The 22349-nt window shown below is 53.3% G+C and overlaps 1 protein-coding gene across 6 annotated transcripts; it reads left to right on the top strand.

Moving 5' to 3' along the window:
* The first annotated feature begins 142 nt into the window (after positions 1-142).
* LDHD (lactate dehydrogenase D) lies at positions 143-16490 on the top strand. 6 transcript variants are annotated; one of them, XM_019535622.1, is made up of 11 exons: positions 146-413; positions 6937-7049; positions 7908-8049; positions 9755-9896; positions 10722-10881; positions 10967-11166; positions 11351-11479; positions 12055-12148; positions 12625-12715; positions 14210-14321; positions 15036-15138. In XM_019535622.1, the coding sequence occupies exons 1-11, from the start codon at positions 342-344 to the stop codon at positions 15050-15052; spliced, it is 1272 nt and encodes a 423-aa protein (XP_019391167.1). In that variant the 5' UTR covers positions 146-341; the 3' UTR covers positions 15053-15138. The 6 variants fall into 6 exon arrangements, with proteins under 6 accessions (XP_019391168.1, XP_019391165.1, XP_019391167.1 ...); XM_019535618.1 differs by having other exon boundaries at positions 150-413; positions 12055-12182; positions 15036-15295; XM_019535620.1 differs by lacking the exon at positions 14210-14321 and having other exon boundaries at positions 145-413; positions 15036-16490.
* The last annotated feature ends 5859 nt before the right edge of the window (positions 16491-22349 follow it).

Genomic DNA, 22349 nt, shown 5'->3' with positions numbered 1-22349 from the left:
TCTCTGCCCATTGCAATGGACCCAGAAAGCGTGAAACCCCCTCTGCAGGTTGGCTTCACAATTCCACCTTAACAGTCAGTTCCACCTTAAGGAGGGGCTGGGTACTAAGGGGAGTCCCCAGCCAAGATGCTGGGCCAGTCCAGAGGCTGCTTTCACTTTGGGTAGCAGCAGCAGCTGGGAGCTGCAGGGCAGGCGCAGACCACACAGCTCTGGGCCCTGCTCCATTGCGCTGGGCCTTGCCCTTCCTCCCCTGCCTTGAGCTGTGCTCCTCTGCCCCCAGGGCTGGGTGGCTGCTGCCCCACTAAGCCAGAAGGCACCCACCATCCTGTCTGCTCTCAGCCATGCCACTGCAGAAACTGCAAGGAGCAATGAGGATTTTCAGCTGCCAGAGGAGCTACTGCCTGAAAGCACAGGTAAGGGTAGGAGCTGTGGTCAGGGGCCTTCACTGCCTCTGGAGGCCCAGATTTCCCTTCCTGACGTGGCCTTGGGATGACCTTTGGAAGGGAGCAGCTCCCACACAGACCCCTCTGTCGCTGGGGAGAATCCAGGGTGATTTGTGCAGCAGTCCTGCAGGGCCAGACTTCACCCCCTGCGCCCTAGCACCGTGCTGCAGCCTGGGGATTGCGGCTGCCCTGCAGTCCTGCTGGGTGGAGTTAGGCTGGGGACAGGTCCCACCTGCAGGGCTCCCAGCAGCCTCCCTTGCAGTGCTGGCTGAGCACCATTGCGTGCTGGGACCTGTAGTCTCCCCCGCCACATGCTGTCTGTCTACCTAGGCACGGCCTGCGCTCCCTTTCACAGACAGCTAGTCCTCTGGTGGCAAAAGGCTTCCACCTGACAGCCCCTCATCCGGCCCAAGCCAGGCACCATGCAGCTGTGGTCCGTGCTGCTGAGTTGCATCCCCCAATTCTGCCCCATCCAATCAGTCACCAGCACAAGAGATGCTTTTGCCTTGGGCAGAACAGGGACAGACAGACACGAAACACTTCAAGCTTCACCTTTTCTTAAGACGCATTTAATCTGTGATGCTTCAGGAGCACACAGACATCCAGCTGCCTCCCAGCTCAAGCAGCGTTGTGAAGCGCTTGGGAGTTATCCCCATTTCATCTGGGGGCAACTGTTATATGACTCAAGCTGGTTTGCAGTTTGGTAGCACATGTAGGATGTCTGGCCCTGCCTTGCAACGGTTTGGTTAGAGAGGCAGAAACTTTGGTAATGAACATCTGGTCTGTTTCCATGGAGGAAGGTGAAGGAAGTCAAGCCCCAAAACAAGCTGAAGCCAAACTGTGGCAGCAGCTGTCAGTAGGGATCCAAGGGAAAGTCACTGCCAAAGGCCAGCACCTGAGATGGACAGTAGGCAGAGTCAGCTCCACCAGACATTCTTCTTCCTCTTCTCGTGTCTTTTTTCATAGCCTAGATGTTTTTCCAGAGTTGTTCTCAAGTGAAGGCTCTTACTGTTGCTGCAGCAAGGTCTTCCTCCTTGTCACTAACAATTTCAAATGTATATAATGCAGACCTCTAACTCACAACAGGTTGGCCTGCTGCATCACAACCATGGGCCTTTTAGAGGGCTGGCACTGACAGTCATTTCTATAAACACTAAGGGACTCACAGGAGCCAAAAGAGACATTCTTTCCAAGATGTGTACCAGTTACAGATGTCACGCTCTGTCTCTAGGGTACACATAGAGGGCCAAACAAAAATAGGTCACTGTTCCATGGGATGAAATTAGCCAACAAAAGGCAGCATGAGAAATAAAGCCGCAGGCATTAAACGCATGCTAAAATCTTCCTCGAGGTATCTGGGGCTGATCAGTGAGTTACCAGAGTTACCAGACTCTCTGCTTTGGGAGCCTTGCTAAAGGTAGGACCTGGTGGCTCCCTGCTGGGTGTCTTTCAGTATGTCTGTGCCAGCGGGTCATGGAACCACTCGATGCATCCTGCAGAACTGAAAGGTGCCTTTGCCCATGTTGGGACCAAGCAGCAAGGAGCTGTGCTAGGGTCAGGCACCTGGGAGCTGAGTCCACATCAACACCACTCTCCTCAGCCCCTGCTCCTGGCTGCAGTGCAGGCGCAGGGTCTAGCGGATGAAGAGCTACACTGCAGCTGGGAGGTGCGGGTGGGGGGCCAGGAAGAAGCAGCAGCAGCAGCAGTGATGACTCTGCTCCCAGCTTCCCTGCCCTCCACAGCTCCCCGTCAGCTGGAAGTGGCAGAGCAGGGGGCTGGGGGCAGTGGCAGAAGCATGGGTGCAGTTCCCAGCTGTGTGGCTCCAGCATCGGCATAGGCAAGGTCCCTGCTGCTGATACACTGTCAAAGCCACCCAGCCTGCATCGGAGCACAGCCATGTTCTGACCCATGACTTGGTAAAGGTTGCTGGCCCCTGGTCTACGCCATGGCAGGTGGTGCCCTGGCTAAGCTGTTCCTGAGCTCTTCCTGCACCTCAGTCCCACTCACACGCTCCACACCCAGGAGCACTGCAGGAGGCTGTTCCAGGACTTACCTCGGTAGTTGCTCTTGAGCCCTCAGTCTCCAGCGGCTACCGGGGACATCACTGGCCTGGCTTCACTGAGCACTTCTGGGTTTGGTGCACAGGGCTGTGGTGTGCGTAGGGACAGCCTGCCAGGAGGCACCGTCACTGCAGTATAGTAAACCCTCCGCGTCTCCTGGGCAGCTGAGTTTTGCTTTCAACCCAAAGGCTGCTCGTTCCCCCTGCTTAGTCCTGGGGGTTCCCCTGAGGTTCAGAGCATCCAGCTGAGTTCTCCCCTTCTCAGATATAATCAGCAGCAACAAAGGCTCTTCTTGCCACATGTGGGACCAACAGGGAAGGAGTCTAACTCCTGTTTCCACCCTGTCACTGCTCTGGCCCTGCAGGGCCCACTTGAAAAGCAGAAATTTCATATTTTGATGAGTCAACTTGGTCTCTGTTATACAGAGGAGAGGAGGCAGCTCTTCTGGGCAAGGAGCAGCTCTTTGTAAGTGTGGACAGTTTGCAGAGTCAAACTTGGCATAAATGCGCAACAACTGCAAAGTTTTATCTTTTGACTTTAATTTGTGCTAATGAAAAGAAAAAGGCTTATTTATGCTCACTGGGTTTGTTAAACACAAGCACACGTGAATGAGGAGTGCTACACAATGAACTTTATTTGTGGAGCAGGAGGAAACCTCTGCAGATCCTCTAGCTAAATAAGTAACCTATTTAAGCGGCCATCTCCCAGTTTCCAACTTCCTCAGTCTCCTGTTAGGGAGCCTCTCTAAATTATAGGTCCTATCACTACACACACCAGGACCCAGGCAGCCAGATGTGGGGCCTAGACTGCCTGCTGATGGAGCTAGACCGGGAGGTAGGCAGCTAGACTGCCTGCTGGTGACAATGACATGTATCAGTTGTTCTCAAGCTCATTGGACTTGGGGCACCTCTCTCTGGATTCAGAGCACCCCTCCATATCTTTTGTGAATAAGAGTAGCACCCGGTTTCCAAAACTAATTTATATATTGCAGTGCTTACCTCCTTGTAGAGGGGGTCAGGAACAAGCCTGAGTCAGTGCTGTCAGATCCATGGCAGCCTTCAAAGGATATGGTAGCACCCCATGGTGCCATGACACGCTGGGTGAGAATCGCTGACCTATATGTCCAGTACATGCCTTCTGCTACAAGAGGAACCCACCTGTTCCAGGAGAGGTTGTGAGGTTAGTTTTGTCAACCTCTTGGGTTGAACCTGAACCCTAATTCTGCTCCTGCCTCATACTTTGCAGCACACCTTCAAGGTCTTGCAGCTTGTAGATATCCTGCACGTCCCAGCTCCCCAGGGGCTGGGCACTTGGTATTTACAGGGGAGTCATGGCACAGCAAAGTGATCTTCTCAGATAATTTCAAGAAGTCATGATAATCCTTTAAATTTTCTTTCCACGATCCATTGTTTGGCTGAGGAGGAAGCTGACAGCAGATGCTGACAGGAGGTAAAAGGAGTCTGAGATTCCTGGTGCCAATAACTTAAGATAAACATCAGAGAGGAGGTCTGCACAGCACACAGAGAGTGTGAGTGGAGCACATGCCAGCACACTTAGGCTAGTTTGGTCTAGGTAGCCCACGTAACCACAGCAGAGTCACAGGGTCATGGGAAAACAGGGCCACAAGTGACTTCAGGACATCAGCTAGTCCAATGTCATCCTGCCTAAACCATCTCAGCCAAGCATTTGTCTGACCTGCCCTTACAAACAGAAAATGATGAGATTCTGCAGCCTCTACTGAACCTCATTAGTTCTCAGCCAGGCCCATGATTAGAAGGTCATTTCTAATACACAACCTACATTTTCCTTGTTACAATTTAAGACCATTGCTTCTTGTTCGCTTTATAACCAACCTTTTTTTGTAGGCTATCTAATCCCCCTTCAGGCTTCTCTTCCTCAGACTAAAAGTCCTGTGGTTCTTCCAGCCTTTCCTCATGTCATGTTGCCTGGACCTCTCACTATGTATACTGCTCTCCTTTGGACTCTTTTCAGTGTGTTCATATCTTTCTTGAAGTGTGGTGCCCAAAACTGGACAGAGTATATCAGTTGCTTCCTGAATAAAGTGGAAGAATCACTTTCTGTGACTTGCATAAATATGCCTGCAAATATAGTCCAGTGTGCTGCAGGAGAATCCCATTTCTATGGCACAGTTTTTCTTTCCAACAGAATTATGCTACTTATCAAACTGTGCTAAGAAGTTCAATTGCCAAAAATGAAAAAAAAAAGACTGGAATCAGGTAGCATAATTCCAAGTAATGCAGTGCTGCACTTCAGGTTACCCTACCCCAAGTTTTTTGTTAGCTCTTAGAACTTGTTGGCAAATAAATTGAAAAATGATGGCAACTGCTGTTCATCCAGATGTTATGTCCCATTCTGTTCTTATATTTGAACAAGTGTGTGTGTGAATAATGAAAAGAAAATCCCACATGTAAAAAATAAGTTCTGTTTTTCTTAAATGTGCTGCTGAGCAAATGTTGCCAGTACGGTGGCTAACAATCTCAAAAAAGATAAATGTACTTATTAATTTGAGACAGCAAAAAGTCAGTTGACTAGCTTACAAAAATATTTAATAATCTAAAACATAATAAATTGTCACTTGCTATGAGAAATCTCTTTCCAGGTGCTGGCCAATCTTTGCATTAGCCAATTAACTTATCCTTGGCTTGCTTTGTCTGGTCCCAGTTTATGCAATAAACTGAAATATGCAAAAAGCCAACATGCAAATCAACTGGCAAAATGTAATTGAATAGATAAAAACTAAAATATGCAAATAAACAAAATATGCAAATAATTGATGTGTAATAAAGAAGAATCTACAGTAATGCCTTCTTTTTTGCACTATCACAGTGTTGACTCATAGTCAGTGTGCAGTCCTCTGCAGTCCCCAGATCCTTTTCTGCAGTACTGCAGCCTAGCCAATTGTTCCTTGCATTTTGTTTGTTTCCTTTAAGTCATTAATGCAGATATTAAACAGCACAGGACCCAGGACAGACCCCTAAAGCAGTGATCTCCAAAGTGGAGTGTACGCATCCCAGGGGGTGCTCAAGATGATCAATTGGGGTGCAGAAAGAAAATATTAGAATTTCTATTTAGATGTATAGTTATATAAATATACATATATTGGGGATGCATGCTCAAAAATTTTTTACTGATAGGGGTGCATGATCAAAAAAGTTTGGAGACCACTGCCCTAAGGAACCTCATTTGATACCTCTTCCCATTGAAAAATGGCTCATAAACATGGTGCCATTGATGACTATTCATTGAGCACAATGGTACAAACAGTTATGCACCCACCTTACAAAAGTTGAATGGCACCCACTGTTTTCCCACCGTCCAGAAAACTAATCATTTTGTCATAGAAGGAAATTAGGTTGCTTACACATGACTGTCTTGACCAGTGGTGTTCAACCTTTCGGGTCTGCAGACCAGGTCCTGTGCACGTGGTCAGTCCACAGGCTTAAATCATGCACTGACCCACACATCATATCTGGGTGTGCAAGGGCTCATCCCCATGCACCAGATCCAGCTGTGCACTGGGGTGCACTAGCATACAAGGCTACTTCATCCAGACCACAGGTCTTGCTATGGGTCCAGAAATTTGGCATCAGGGAAGTGGCAATTAACACAGCCGCCACTCCACTGCTGCCAAATTTTTGGACCTGTGGGGAGACCTGTTGGCCAGATAACACAGCTCCATGGGCTGTTCTTTATTGCCTTGTTACTTTCTAGGTGCTTTGAAGTGGATTCCTTAATGGCATATGGCAGTATTTTTTCAAGGGACAAAGACAGAGAATCATAGGAAAGCATACAGTACATAGACAAGGTCATTGGAAAACATGTATTCTCATTGCTAGCACATGATACAGCTTATGTCTTTGCTGCTATTATCAGTACTAGCCAGAAAACAGCACAAGTGTGCTAGCACATGCCTCACTGCCTCTTTCATATTGCTGTGTAGATATACCCACCCACTCGCCAGTACATAGACAAGTATATAGTGACGGAGAAAGTGCCACTAGGCAGGGGTACTTTAATGCACTTCTTCCCCGGGGACTGTTGTCCATAGGAGCGCTGTAGAGTCAAAGGGTAGATGGTATTGCTCTCCAGTGTTCCTGGGCCTGCCGGGCCTGCCATCTGTGCACAGTGCCAGCTTGGCTTGGAAGGGGCGGTTCTGGCTGATGGGTACTTACAGAAGGTGACTGAAGGACCTCTTGGCCCTGCTGTACGCTGCACACCCACCTAGTGCATCAACCAGGAGCCGTATGTGGGGGTGTTTCTGTGGAAGACTGATGAACGCTGCAGGCAGTTGGATATGGTGGGACACTTCCCCTCTCCTGCCACTTCCTCTGCCCATTGTGAAGGGTCTCTGTCCTCTTCCCTGAGGAGTGTGGCAGGCACTGTTAACACAGTGCCTTTTTACCTCTCCACAGGGGCAGCTGACAAAGGACTTCGTAGAGGCGTTGAAAGCAGTGGCAGGAAGCTCAAATGTGTCCACATCTCTGGCTGTTTGTGAGCAGCATGGGAGGGATGAATCCATGCACAGGTATCCCAGGATGCTCCATTAACAGAGCAGGCAGGCTCAGAGCTGATCACCTTACCCAGTTCCTGAGCCACCCAGGTGCCTTTAGAGTCACCTCTGCTACTTTACCAGCCCTTGCCAGCCTGGGCACCCTGACCCTGGGGGAGATGTCCTGAATCTGGGAGGGGCTCACACCCCAAACCTGATCACACCCTGAGGAGGGCTGACCTATATCCAGTGCTGAGCCTGATGGAGGGTCATGGCCTGTAGCCGCTGCTGCTGTGCACATAGGGAGGACTCATCACGGGTGAGCTCCAGTGGCAGAGGGCTGTGTGAGAATCCGTGGAAGAGGTGGGGCAGAGCTGGGTCTATGGATCCCAGCAGGAGTGTGCGGTACATAGGGAGAGCGGTCTCTTTGCTGGGGTCCCTGGATCTGGCACGAGGCTCCCAGCCTGGGGCCTCCAAGGGTCAGAACTACCCATTGTTGGGGCAGCAGTGACACCTTGTGGCCAGAGCATGAATAACAACTGGGTCATCACTGCTCCCTGGGGCTGGAGTGAATAAGGCCGGTATTACTCTCCTTTCTCCATCACCTGTGTCCTCTGTCTTAGCCAATAGTGTCAGTTCTAAAGCAGCAGCTTTTAGACCCAAAGGCCACCTATGTCCACCCCCAACCCTGGAGCCATCCAATATGCTGCTGTATCACTATCTGTCCTTTCTCCCTGCATGGGCCCAGCTAATTCACTGAAGCTCTTGTACTCATACGTAGGAGCCAGGCTGGGTAGATGTCAGTGCCCTGTGGGCTGTGCTTCAGCGCAGCCATATGGCACTTGGGAATCCCCTGGGCAGTTGGCTTTAAATAGGGCTCCTCCCTGCCTGCAGGTGCAGCCCGCCAGATGCAGTGGTCTGGCCCCAGGATGTGGAGCAGGTCAGCAAGCTGGCTGCGATGTGCTACAGCCAGGGTGTTCCCATAATCCCCTTCGGCACTGGCACAGGACTGGAGGGCGGCGTGAGCGCAGTCAGGGTACGGAGTGACCGACAGGGTTTGGGGGAGAGGGTTTGACTGAGCTTGGTGGCCAGAGGATCTTATTTGGAGCTCAGCCCTCCCTCCAGCTGAGTGGATGGCCACCTATAAGTTTCTCATGGGTGACCACCAGGATCTGGGGGAACCTTTCTTCACCACAGCGCCCCAAGGGACGACGAGGTCGAACGGTCATAAACTACCGCGAGACCGTTTCAGGCTGGACATAAGGAGGAACTTCTTTACTGTCCGAGCCCCCAAGGGCTGGAACAGCCTGCCATAGGAGGCGGTTCAAGCACCTACACTGAACACCTTCAGCAGCAAACTGCATGCTTCTCTTGCTGGGATCCCATCGCCCCAGCTGACTTCCTGCCCCATGGGCGGCGGGCTGGACTCGAGGATCTTCCCAGGTCCCTTCCAGCCCTAATGTCTATGAAATCTATGGAAGTACAGGTGGGGGAGCCAGGACTCCAGGGGTCTGCCGTTCTTTCTGGCAGTGCCACCCTCGGTAGTATTGAGTCATTTGGCCTCCGTGTCCCATCTATTGGCCATAGGTGCTAGGAGGCCAAATTCACAATGAGCTGTACAGAACTTGGTGTGCTTAGGAGGGAGCTCACCAGGGAGGTCACATCTGCCCCATCAGCTCCCATCAGATATGACGCTCATGCCTTGGAGGCTCCACATGAATAATGGAGCCAGTCTCTTCGCCTGACATGGCAGCATCTCCCCACCCAGTTGGCAAATCAAGTTCCCAGCTAGTGTAAATCAGTGTCACTGTTGAAATGGGTGTAACCAGTGTAGGTCCAGTGAGCCCTGTTTGTGCTGATTCATCCAGCTGAGTGCTGAGCCCAGAGTCTCTCTACCCAATGCCTGGTGGCCTGGATGCAGTGACCTAGTGGCTGTGGCTCCCAGCATAGGTGCTGTGCTGACTAAAGCAAACAGCTGTTCTGTGAGAAACCCCACCTCTGCTTGACTGGCACTGGACAGGCAGATTCCTCCCAGGCTGACCTGACTTGTCCTCACAGGCAAGACAGCTCCTGGTCTGCAGAAGTTCTGCTCTTCAGGGAGCCTTTCCTGGGCTGTGTCTCAGATCTGAGACCTTGTGAGAGCTGTTCTGAGGTGTCTGTGAGGCTCGCCCCCAATTCAGTTGACCCAAAGCAGACTTCAGGGCTTTTTAAGGAATTGCTGAAAACTCACAGCATCTGTTGGTGCAGGACCTGCTTCCATGCTGAGTAAGGAAGTCCATGGTGGCTGAGGGAATTTGGTAGTATGAAGCAGAACCATGTCCCTCCTTGAGAGGCTCTGCCACCTTCTTGGAGCTGATGCCCAGAGGAGCTTTGCTGCTGGCACTGATGAAGGCTCCATCCATGGGGAAACTCTTGCTGGCTGTTTCTTCCCCCACCCCCAGGTCACATGCAACTAGCTGGGTATAGCCAAAGTCCTCTCCTCCAATGGCCAAGTGAAGGCTCTCCTTTGTCATCTCTTTTACCCAGGTGGTACCTCAGGAACCAATGCTGGGTTACTCTGTCTCCCTACAATGTTAGGGCATCCTTGGCCAGTTATCCCTGGGTACAGAGCAGGGGAACTCCAGCCTGGACTCTCTTGCTGGCTTGAGCACTGCAGATTTCCACTGCCTATCTGGTCTTAGCTGACACCAGGGGCAACTCCATGAACAGATTTCTAATCTTTGGTCCATCCTCCATGCCAGGGTGGTGTGTGTTTTAACCTGACCCGGATGGATCGCATCTTGCAGCTGAACACGGAGGACTTCACTGTGGCTGTGGAGCCTGGGGTGACCCACAAAGCACTCAACAGCTACCTGCGGGGCAGCGGCCTCTGGTTCCCTGTTGGTATGGCTCAAAGTACTTGGACAACTGGGGGCATGTAAGGGGCTGCCTCTTTTCCTCCTGGATGAAGGGCCACAGTGCAACCCAGCCACATTTAACAGCAAGTGGCCAATGACCAGGCTTGGGACTGTGGCAAATCGTTAACAGCGTCAGAGCAGGAAGTCAGAGGTATGGTGTGGAAGTGACAGCAGTGCTTAGCTACAGTGAACAACACTGTGGCAGGTTGAAAGCAGGATCGAGATCAAGACCAAAGGCAGAGAGATTGGCTCTTGGAGACAGTGTCTCTGTTGAGAAACCACTGCCACCTGCCCCTTGTAGCACACAGGCTGAGGCATGAACAGACCATGGCACATGAGCAGTGCCAGACTCGTGGCTGTGCAGGGGTGAGGTGGGGAAGCCTGCTGCTCTGCTGCAGCCTGCCTGGGTGCTACAGCCTGCCTGGGCACAGCAGCCCAGTGCAGGCACATCCATTTAGTTACAGAGTGAGGTGCTGCCACCCTGGGCAGTGGCACTGCTCCTCCTTCCATTACAGCCCTAGCTTGCGTGTGTGTGGCGGGGGGTAGGCAGCTGCAGGACGGCTTGGCCCAGTACGGACCCTGAAATTTTAGGACTGCTTTGAGAATACTACATGGCTTGTGGTGTGGGAAGCTGAGGACCCGGGGGGAAACCGCTGCCCACACAGGGAAACCCCCTTCCCCTTGGATTCCTGTATTTAGAGCCCCAGATCTGGGCATGTGAGGGACTCTCCCTAGGTTGCCACATCTGAGCTGTCTGTTAGCTGTGGGCAGCTGCCACCCACTCTCACAGGGGTGTAATTTGCCTCCCTAGATCCTGGTGCCGATGCCTCTCTCTGTGGCATGGCTGCCACGAGTGCCTCAGGGACCAATGCGGTGCGCTATGGCACCATGCGCCACAATGTGCTCAACCTGCAGGTGGTGCTTCCTGATGGCCGGGTGCTGCACACGGCCGGCCAGGGGCGCCACTTCAGGTAATGGGCAGAGGGCCTGATTTAGGGGTGGTCTGGGGGCCCACTGTCCCCAAAACTAACCCTGCCTCTTCTCTCCCCACCCCAGGAAAAGCTCTGCAGGCTACAACCTGACAGGGCTGTTCATGGGCTCAGAAGGGACACTGGGACTCATCACGCAGGCAACACTAAAGCTTCATGGCACCCCGGAGGCCATGGTGTCAGCCGTGTGCTCCTTCCCCAGTGTGCAGGCAGCAGTGGACTGCACAGTGCAGGTGCTGCAAGCAAGCATCCCCATCGCCCGCATTGGTGAGTCTGGTCCCGGGAGCCCCAGCACTTAGAACTGAACGTGGCAGTGCCTGCTCCGCACTCACTCTGGGACTGAGCTCTCTGGGCAGGGGGGAAGCATCCATCCCAATTCGGCATCACCCCCCTTCCCAGCTAGGGGCCAAGATGCCTTGTAGTCTGGGCTCTGACACCCCTCTGCCCGTAGAGTTCCTGGACGATGTCATGATAAGTGCCTGTAACCAGTTCAGTGGCCTCAGCTATACAGTGTCTCCCACGCTCTTCCTGGAGTTTCACGGCACCCCCAGGAGCTTGGAGGAGCAGGTCCAGAATACAGGTACTGCAGTGGATTGGGCCCATGGTGGGTGCTGTTTGAGGGGAGGAAGCGCCTAATGGTTGAGGCTAGTAGACAGTCCTGTGTGGGGGCAGGGCAAATTCATCTGTCCTAGCAGGCCTTCCTCAGGATGCAGTGGGGGGCACTGGCAGTCCCCAGTGGGTAGACCCCGTCAGTGGCATAGGGGTTAGTGTTGCTGGTGGTGCAGGGGAGGTGGCCAAGGGAATGGGCTGAGAGCTCAAGGGCTGAACAACTGGCTGCCTGGTGTCTGGCTCAGCTCAGCTTAGCTCAACTCTGATATGGGACAGTCCATCCTGGCAGAGATAGGACACAGCCTCAGGGCCCCTTTTTTTGCAGGGAGAGGGCAGGTCTGACCTGCTTTTAGCTATACAGGTGGCCAGAGCCCGGAACATGCATCTTCTCTTTATGGAGGGTGATTTGGGTCACTTGCAGTGACACTAAAGGTAGGGCTTTTCCCTTCATCCCCAGGGCTGCCTGCTGGCTGCCCCTGACTGGCCCAGGCATGAGATTTAGCAGCCAGGGGTGTGTGACAGGGTGTGGGCTTTCTCCCTCTGTAGAGGAGATTGTGAAGCTGAACGGTGGCTCTGACTTTGCCTGGGCCCGAGAACCAGAGATGAGGAACAAACTGTGGACTGCTCGGCACAACGCCTGGTACGCGGCCCTAGCCCTGCGACCTGGGAGCAAGGTGAGGTAGTGCCTAGGCAGCAGCAAAAGGGACAGCTCTTCATTTTGATCCCCTGTTCACAGGGCACGCTTGCTGTCTGCCTGCATGCATGAACCCGAGTGACACTCCCAGTAGGCTTTGGATGGGGACACTGCCAGGCATCTTGCTGGAGGGCTACAATGGGCCTTGCTGGCTCCAAAGTCTGAAGAAGGGGAGCAGCCTGCTAGGCCAAGCCTGGTGTCTAGAACCGCACAACTAGGGGTAGAGGGGGTCTTACAAAGGGACACCCAAATCCCATACATGAGGGGCAGAGGTAGTTGGGATCCATGGAGGGGCCAAGCCAGGACCAGGGTCCACAATAGGGCTGAATGGAGAGGGGCTGTGGGGTTAACTCAAGGTTTGTGGCCAGGTAACCTCTCCCCATGCAGAGCAGGTAGCTGAGTGCTGTGCCTTGTTTCCCCAGGGCTACTCCACGGATGTGTGTGTCCCCATCTCCCAGCTCCCCAAGATTGTGGTGGAGACCAAGAGAGACCTGGAGGAATCTGGGCTCACAGGTAAGTCATCCCACGCCTGCCAACCTGGAGTGCCCCTCAGCCTGGGCATCACACCCTGCTGCTACACCCTCAGTGTGACACAAGGTTACATGGAAAAGGGGTGGGGTCCTAAGCAAGGAAGCAGGGAGCTTAGCACTGTGCTTCGGGGGCTAGGGAGAAGCCATCTCATGTGCCTGTTGCAGGGGGATAAAGAACGTGAAAGAGCCTGTCTGTGTACACCATGAGGCTGCAGAGGGGGCAGGCCTGGCTGTGCCAATTCACTCTGTGTGTGCAGCAGGGTCCCCTTTGTGCTGGGAGTTGTAGACAAGTTCTGGCCCATTGTGTAGGGCCATAGGACTAGCAACAGGCCTGAATGTGGGCTTGTATGTAAACCACCCTTCAATGGCAGGGTGCTCATAGTGCTGGCTGAAGGAGATAAGCATGCATCACTGCACAGCCCACCCCTGGTCTCTACAGCACCATGTCAGTTTTTCTGCAATGGGACATGGACTTACCTGAGAGACCCTCATCATTGTGCCTTGAGGCCAAGGGGCTTTTTTCCTGAGTGTCCAGCATGGAAGTGCAGAGTGCTCACCCATGCTGCATCTGCTTGGTCTCCTCCCTTGACAAGGCCTGGGGTCAGTTAACCCCTTGCATGCCATGCGGTACTTACTTTAGTAATTACATGTCTACAGGGCTGCTTGGGTAGGTCTGCAGGCACTCTTGTCATCTGGGCTGCAATCACATCCAGTGTCACCTGAGGAGGCAGCAGGGACATGATGGAAAATGCTGATGGCTAATTCAGTCAAGGCAACTGCATCACTCCCCCCTCACTCCCCATGGTGTGAGGGTCCATCACTTGGGAGATTTATGAGGCCGAGACCCCCCTGGCATTTGTCTGAATGGCTGGTGCTTTAGCCCCAGATTGTGATTTGTCTGGTAACCCCTCTAACAAACTAAAATGCCTCTGGCATTTGAACATGACATGGTGTTCTTCATTCCTGGAACTGCTGTAAAACAGTCATAAAATCATAGAAAATTATGGTTGGAAAGGACCTTAGAAGGTCATCTAGACCAACCACCTGCTCAAAGCAGGACCATCCCCAACTAGATCACCCCAGCAAAGCTTTGTCTAGCTGGGTCTTAAAAACCTTCAAGGATGGAGACTCCACAACCTCTCTGGGTAACCTGTTCCAGTGTTATACTATCCTAGTGAGAATGTTTTTCCTAATATCTAACCTACATTTCCCTTGCTGCAACCTGAGACCATTGCTTATTGCTCTGTCATCTGCCACCACTGAGAACTGTCTAGCTCCATCCTCTTTGTAAGCAGTTCCTACACTACTCCCCAGAGCAGGCGGCCTTTCAGCAATGGGTGACTTGATTCCCTTGTGCAGGTTTTGCAGGAGGCCAAAGGATTATCTGGGAGGGAGATGCTGCTGGTCAGGGTTCCTGGGAGCTCTTGGTCCCAGGGCTGGGGCACTGGCTGCACACAGATTGTTCGCATCCCTGCAGGCACTATTGTCGGTCACGTGGGTGATGGGAACTTCCACTGCATCCTGGTGCACAACCCAGATGACCCAGATGAGAGCCGACGTGTCAAGGACTTCACAGACCGACTGGCCAGGTGGGAAGCCTAGCGCAGCCCAGCCGCTTGGCTCCAGAGGAGCAGTGTGGTCATAAACAGAGATTAAGAGACCCCAGAAGTTGTTCTAAGCATCCTAGCCTGACAACTCCTCCTCCCTTCTGGGAGGCCAGGAGCATAGGGTTGTTCTTAGGGCCCATTCCCTGTACAAAATGGGGAGTGGATCTGGGCTACAAAGCAGTGCTCCCATAGCCGCAGAGGGCTCCTAGTGTGACCAGGGTAGAAGCAGCTTTGCCTGAGGGGCAGAAAGGCTGCGGCCTTCTGGACTGGCCTCTGAGTGTAAACCTGGCTGGAGCAGGGAGAGCAGGCAAAGGAACCACCGGGGCTTCCAAGAGAAGCCACTGTTCCCAACACAGGCACTCCCTCCCCTGCCTACGCAGGGAGGCAGCACGCCCACCTCCCATATCCAGAAGTACCTTGCAGCCTGCTCTACAAGCACAGCAGGTAAAACTGCCTGCCTGGGTGGGGTAGGCAGGCACTATACCCCTCGCAGCCCGGCCTGGCAGCTGCTGCTTCAATGGCACTGCAGTGGAAGGACACATGCCAGAGGGTAGGCCAAGCTGAGGAGGGCACACTGCTTTTTGGCCCTTCCCTTCAGCTGCTGTTCCTCAAGCTGCATCTCTGCCCTTCCCTTCCCCTCCCTCCCCCTTGCCTGTGCTCCTGCTCTCCTAAGGCATCTCTTCCCCTCTCTCCTAGGAGGGCTCTGGCCCTGAATGGCACCTGCACAGGGGAGCATGGCATTGGGCTCGGCAAACGCCAGCTGCTGCAGGAGGAGATTGGAGAGGTGGGGCTGGCCATCATGAAGCATATCAAGGCCACACTAGACCCCAAGGACCTCATGAACCCTGGGAAGGTCCTGTGAAGAGTGCTTGCTGGCCCATGCTGGAGCACTCCTGCCCACATGACAGGGAGGGGCGGGGGAAGTCTCCAAAGGCAGCTCCAGAGCCTGGAGTGGAGCCCCCTCCCCCACCCCGGGGCAGCTCTTGATTATAACTCAGGCTCTGGAAATTCAGACACTGGGTGGAAGAGAAAAGCCCCCAAGTCAGAGACTTGTAACCATGTTAAGCTAATGCAGAGTTTATGGTTTATGGCTTGTGTGTGAGTTGGGGGAGAGGGGATGGAGAACACAGGATGGAACCAGATTTAACGTGTGAACAAAAATACAACCTACATGCTTCCTTCCTTCCTCCCCCATTCTGCTGGCACGTTTCACCCATAACCCACATCTCCGGTCACCTATGCCTTGGGCTCAGTGCATACTCCTCTGCCCACACCCCTCTGTCCTAGCCCATGACTCCCATGCTGTCTCAGCCCAGGCTTCCCATCTCTACCTCTGCCACTGCCCCTCAGTACTACTGTGCATTCCCCTATCCATGTCCTTGGCTCTCCTTGCCCTAGCTCTGCCGGTGGCCCTCAGTCTGGGCTCCCCTGTATATGGAGCTTTGCTAGTACCCCTCATACCAGAGAGGGAAGCAAGCTGTGGATGACAGTAGTTTCTATGTAGTTGCCAAGCAATATTAGTTGAGGCAGTGCTGAGGTGGGGAGGTGAGCTCTGGCTACCTGACCAGCCCTACAGAAAGCTGTGCCTACAGATCTTTATGGGAAAAGTGAGCACCTGCTCTAGCTGGGGCTGGAGGCAGGGATCACTAAACTCCCCATAGGGTAGAGCAGAGCCAGCCCAGCACTGTTCTGTCTGCTGTGCTGCAGGGTGGGTAGCAGCAGTCCCAGCCAGGGCACGGTCTTAGGAGGTGCAGCAGGGGGAAGGAGAGCCCCTATGAAGCACTATGACAACTCCAGGAGCCGGTGCTGGATGCTGGAGCTCATGCGGCAGCACCCAGCCCAGAACAGCAGCCAGTGATGGCTGCCCTAAACCCTAACTCCTCACATACACCAAGGTCCTACCTGAGAAGTGCCAGGCTGTCCCACAGGGGCAGGTCTCACAGCATGTTCCACAGGCAGCAAATTGGCTTGGGGTGTGCCATAGCAGCGATGGAGTCTCCTTATCTTCAAACCCAGCAGTTCCCCAGAGATGGCCCTAGCTCTCCTTTGGTTTTCTCTGTTCCTCCCAAAGGGCTCCACTGACTATGTACATAGTAGGAGTGAGACCCTTTGAGCATACTTATGACTGCAATAAATGTAGCAAATCCATAATGACCCTCTCTGAGCTGCTTAGAAACAGGCAGAAGTCAAAGGCCCCAAGTGACACCACCCCCCACCGCACACACACACTGAGCAGATGAGTCAGACAGCAGAGCTTCCAGCAGCCTGCCAAGCAACCTCCTATGGGTCATGGAGCTGCTGTGGAACAGTGACCTAGAGCCAGGGCAGTCATGCCCCACCACGGGAAGGTGCCCTGCTACTACCTCCATGGGCAGCATCCATGCAGTGTCCAGCAATGGGAAGCCCAGGCGCATGGTTGGAGTCCAGGCTTGCAGTAGCTGACTGGGTCTTTTGCAGAACCAGCCTCTCCAAGGCCCCAACACGTGGGTCGATGCATGGGAAACAGGGCTGCCCAGGAGAGATGTGTGGTGCTCTCAGTTTCACATTTGAAGGAGGATGGGGGTAGGAAGACAGGGTCACTAACTGGAGTGGGTTGTGTTTGCCCACAAAGATACCCTGAGACCATTCACAGTCATAGGCTCCCTCTGCAACCCACTTCCAGGCTTGGACAACTGTGACCTTACTGCAAACTCCAGCTCCTGACCAGCAGAAAGCAACCTGCTCCAGCAGCAGCACACAGCCAGGCTGCCTCTGCCCAAGGCTCCCCCACTTGTGCTCTCTGCCATCAGGCTAGTGTGGGAGGGCTCTCCTGCCCACTACACTTCAGTAGGACATCATGCGGCAGGGTGGAGCTCAACCCCTGCCCTGTGCACCAGCTGCAGGAGCCTTGATTGCTCATGCTGTGTGCATCAGCTCTTTCAGGGCCTAGACCGGCCATTGCCCTCAGCAGCTGCAGGGCATGGGGCAGAAGCATCCATACTCCTGGCTCAGCCTCTCCTGCAGGCTTATTTCTAGCATGCAGCACTACCAAGGCCATGGTCTCCTTTTGGGGAGCTCCAGCTCTGTACATCACAGGCATTATGATCTGCATTAGGGGGGCCAAGAGGAATCCCCAGTACAGCTCAGGGTGACCAGTAGGGGGAGGAGCAGAGCCGATGCTCCCTTTGCCTGGGGCTAGGACCTTGATGCAGCACCCCAAACAGCAGGGGGGAAATGAGGCAGCAAGGTCCCTTTGGTATTGTCACAACACACCCTGCTGGGCGCTCACCAAGATACTGTGCTTAGGCCACACATGCTGTCCCAGGGGTGATCAGCTTTCTCAGCAGGCTCTTACAACCAGCTCTTGATCCACCCACAATACCACAGATCTCTGGTACTCCTTCATGGAAGTGGGACCCCAATGTCTAGCTGGCTTAGGCCCCCAGGACCAGTGCTGACCCCCAAAGTACCCTGTTCCCAAAGCTCCAGCCTTGTGAGTGTTCTTCAGGTGTGCGGAGTTGGTGACATGGGGTGTCCCCCAGGGGAGCACTGGTTTTGACCCTATGACCACACGGGCACACCCTGTTTTCTCTTGTGCTGTCCCCCGTAATTTATTGGTGTTTTTATGGCGCTGGTTGCCCTGCCCAGTGGCAGCCCCATGGTGGTTTTAGGCTTTTAGCTTTTTACACTTTTAAGCTTTTAGCCTTTTAGACAACCGCCAACAACACGTTACCCGATCCAGACTGTTTTAATCGATGTCTTCTGGTGCTGGTCATCCCTCGCTCCAGTGGCAAACGCAACAGCGATGACGGCGACCAGCGGGACCTCCCCCTTCGGGGGTGTTTTAAACATCGGACATGGGGAAGCAGAGCCACCAGCTTTGCAACGATTCCAAATACCAAGCACTCTACTTCAGCCAGCACACAAATGCCACACAGCTCAACAAGCCCCGTTGGACACTTCCTTGCCTCAGCTGCCCGTCCTCTCAAGTATTTCTTGGCCTTAAGTTAGTCTCGTGAAGTCCATAGCTTCATTTCCAGTCACTCCCCCAGCACAGCCAGTTTCCTTCTTTTGACACACTCATTTTCACTGAAATAGCTAGTGAAACACTGTTGTAGAGCTTCCTGCCCTATTGGTTCAGTACCCTAACCTTAGACTCTCACAAGGTGGTTCTCAACCTTTTAGGACTCAAGGCACCCCTTGGAAAGTGTAAGCTCTTAGTTTGCACTCAATTTTGACTATGCAAAAATAATAGTCATTTTTCTATTGTAAAGAACTCAGAAAGTCCACAACAGGCCAGAAAGCTTTTAACACTATGGATTCCTATTTGAAATCTCTGGGTTTATCTTGTGAATCATGTTTGCATCACCCTGGTTGAGGACCACTGCAATCTAACATTTTTCTGTTTCACAAATTGCCCCCTGGCTACCTTTGGAGACTTCCCCAGGCGTCTATGAACCACTGAAGAAGTACTGCTAAGGTGGCAGAGAGAAAGCAGCCAAGCTCCCAGCTACATTCACTCACAAACTCTTAGCACACCCCCACTCTTGCTCCTGCCCTGCTCTTTCCCTGAAAGGGCCCCATTGCTCCAAGTATTGTCTCCTATTCTACAAGAGCCCACACAGTGCTGTAAGACTGACATCTTCCCACCCCCAGGATCAAAAGCCTAGCAAGCCCCTCAAAGGGTTGTAGCTAGAAGAGCTCTGCCCCAGCAGTTGTCAGACCCCCAGCCGGGGGCAAATAGTGAGGACTTGGGCATGGCAGGCTGCAGAACCATGTCCATGTGAGCATGAGCTCTGCTGTACTTAGCTCTGGGAGGGCTTCACTGGCTGAGAGGTTGCTCCACATTTAAGGGAAGTGTGGGAAAGGGCAGCCTAACATGAAGGGGACCAAGAGGCTGCTGTCACAGAGCAGTGGTTGCGGGGAAGGGGGAAAGGGGAAGGAGTGCAGAAGTTGAATGATGCCAAGCCTTTGCCCCATGCATTGCACTCAACATCCCATGGGAGCCATGGTAGCAGGCCTCAGGCAGGCAGTGCCCACATCTCCCAACCTGTGCCGGTGCTGCTCTGCTTGGTGAGTCTCAGGGTCATGATGCCAACCATGGGCTAACTCTGCCAGTGGGGCCCTGCTCCAGCACAGCAAGGCTGATGCCTTCCACCCATGTAGTGCCCTGGCTCTGCCTTGGCCCATGGCTCTATTTGTACAGGGACAGATCTGCCTTGCATGGCTTCACTATGCACGTAGGGGCTGGACAGCTCAGGGCCTTCACCTCCAGAATGCTCCCATGTCAGGCCAGGAAGGAGGTCAAAGGAAGAAAGCAAAAGCTCCTCCAAGCAAAGGATTGAGGCTGAGTTAAGTGTGGGGAGGTAGAAGCAGCTCAGCATAAGGAGCTCAGCATAAGGAGCTCAGCCAAGAGGTGTTCATCCAGCACAGATTACTCTGCAGCATCCAGAGTGCCAGTCTCTAAAGGTGCATTTCCTCCCCTCTCCCAGCCCCAACAGCTGCAGCCTGGGACTGGTGGCTCCTTTCCAGGAGCCAAAGCTGCTCTGTGGGAAGGAGAAAGTTGTGGGCCAGGGATGTGTATACTTAGACTCGGCCTTCTGCCTAGCCCCCAAAGAGCTAACAATCTGCCTTAGCAACAGACAGACCATGACTTGCTGGGGATCTCCCCTGCAGCAGCAAAGGTGCCCTGCTCAGTCAGTAAACAGAGGAAGATGCTAGGCAGAGCTGGAGCCAGCTTTGCCATGTACCAGCCATTTGGCTGGGCCCTGCATACAGCTCACTGTGCACATGCTTGTGGGTCGCTGCTCCCAGCACCATGGGCAGTACCAGGCATGAGCAGCACCCACATCACAATCACAGCATCTGTCACCACCCCCCAGGATAGCACCCATTCCTCCCCCAGCTCTGCCCCAACAGAACCAGGACAAGGAGTGCTGAGCTCCTATCCTGACAGCCCTCCAGAGGTGTGAGCAGTTAAACCACAGCACAGTACAGGTGCCAGCAAACTGCTGCCAGTGTGCCTCCCACTGCCAGTGGGACACAGAGCACTCCAGCCCAAGAGGAGGAGGGGCTGAGCATGCCTTCTCCCAGCTCCAGTCATCTGGCAAGACTGCGGCACCTGTGACCCCAAGACCCACCAAACAGAGCAATGCTAGCAAGGATGGGTTGCCAGTATAGGGTCAGCTGTTGAGCCATTGTCATCACAGGAGCATCATACAGTCCCTTTCTAAGGCAGGAGGGCCCCAGCCCTGAGCTGTACCAGGATTTTCACCCCTGGAGTCTGCCTCTAGAGACAGGGCTGAAAAATAACTGCAGCTCACAGGATAGGTGTCATTTAGACACAGTCTCTGTACCCACTTCTCCACAGTGAGAGCCAGGGGCAGGACAGGAGGGACTGAACAAGAGCACATGGAGGGGTCGAAAGAAGACATGCATGGCCAGTAAAAGAAAAGGACCCACATGGTTAACATGACTCCATTCATGCTAGGTGCCAGGACAGGCACTCAGTTGAGACTGCTCAGAGTAGGAGGAAGGCAATTATGTAGAATTTGGGGCTCTAGCAATGATTGCAAACAGATCCCTGCCAGCAAGAGCAGAACAGGCTCTGTAGGATATTGCTCTGGAGCAGCCAGGTTGAAGTGGAGCCTCTTACTCTTCCCCTGGTTTCCCTGCAGGCTGGGCTGGCTATTTAACAGAAATCAACAGGCATTGGCTCAGGGTCAAAGCTGCCCCTTGGGTCAAGAAGAACAGCAGTGCACCTAAGGGGGACCTACTAGGTTCAACAAATGCCAGATGATGGGGCCGAGGCAGCTCTATCAAGTGCTGTGGGACTGACGGGCAGAGAAGGCTCTACAATGTGCAAGTAGGCATCAATAAGAGTCTAGAGCTGCACCCTATGGAGCCCTGGCTGATGATGATGGTTAGGCCTGCATGCACAGGACACGATTTCAGCTGTGTCCCAGAAGCCAGTGGCTGTAGCACTCACCTGGATCAGTCTGTCGTCCTTCTTGAGAAAGATCTGGGAGAGGATCTGTGTAGGCACAATCACTCAGCCTCCCCCACCCTCCTTGACCAGTGGGAATCTAGAGGGGGACACCCACCAAGTGGTCATTGGAAAGTGGTGGCTCTAACAGTGATGCACAGGTACCATATCTTCATGGAGATTCGTCTTCCTCTAGTCTCCATTCTGCAGGGGGGCACAGTCTGGCTAAAGCAGCTGGAGATCCAGTGTGGGATGGGGCAGAATGGAAGGGAGAACCAAAAATAGCTGGAAGCTCTGCGCAGCTAGGGAAGAACTTGGGTTTCTCTGAATCCAAGCTAGAGCATACATTGATTTCTGTCACTTTCCAGATGGCTAGGCAGCAGGTCTTTTCCTTTTGGCCTTAGCTCTAGCCCAAGGAACAAAGCCAGACAGGCCCAACAGGAGGAATAAGGGCAGAGTCAGTAGTTGGAAACAAGGTACAATTGGTTTCCCACTGCTTGGCCATAGGCCCAGTGGGCTCCTGCTTGGGTACACTACGTATGACAGGAGAGATCTGGCAACAGGTTTGGGGTGTGGGCAGCTCAGGTCTAAGCCTATCCTAAGAGTTGCAAGGAAAGAACAGGAGGAAGTGCTTGGAGCAAAGAGCATGACATGGACCCTACAGCCAGCCCTGCAAGGCTGAGGAGAAGAACCCCCTGCTGGAGACCTGGTTCCAAACTCTGAGAAGGGAGTAAATCCTGCCGGCCAAGTCCTGTCTGGCCTCCATGTTTGCTACCAAGGTCACCACAGAAGAGGTAGTGGGTTGTGTGGGCAATGGGAAGATACAGTCCTCTTCCACATCCACTGCACTGTACTACACCCTTGAAAACATTCAACCTAGTTCCTCAGCAAGGGCAGTGCACCTCGTGTGACTCGGCAGCTCAAGTTAGCTTGGCCCATCCCCATGCAAGATCATCCATCCCTCTAGACTCACTTACCTGGCCACAGAGCAAAGGTTGCCTCCAGCACACACTCTGCAGTACTTCACTAAGAAGGTGCCATTGAAA

The sequence above is a fragment of the Crocodylus porosus genome, unplaced genomic scaffold (assembly GCF_001723895.1).
Source record: "Crocodylus porosus isolate Cpor-Errol unplaced genomic scaffold, CroPor_comp1, whole genome shotgun sequence".
Lineage (NCBI taxonomy): Eukaryota > Metazoa > Chordata > Crocodylia > Crocodylidae > Crocodylus > Crocodylus porosus.
Note: the sequence above shows the minus strand (reverse complement) of the source record. Positions and strands in the feature narration are given on the sequence as shown.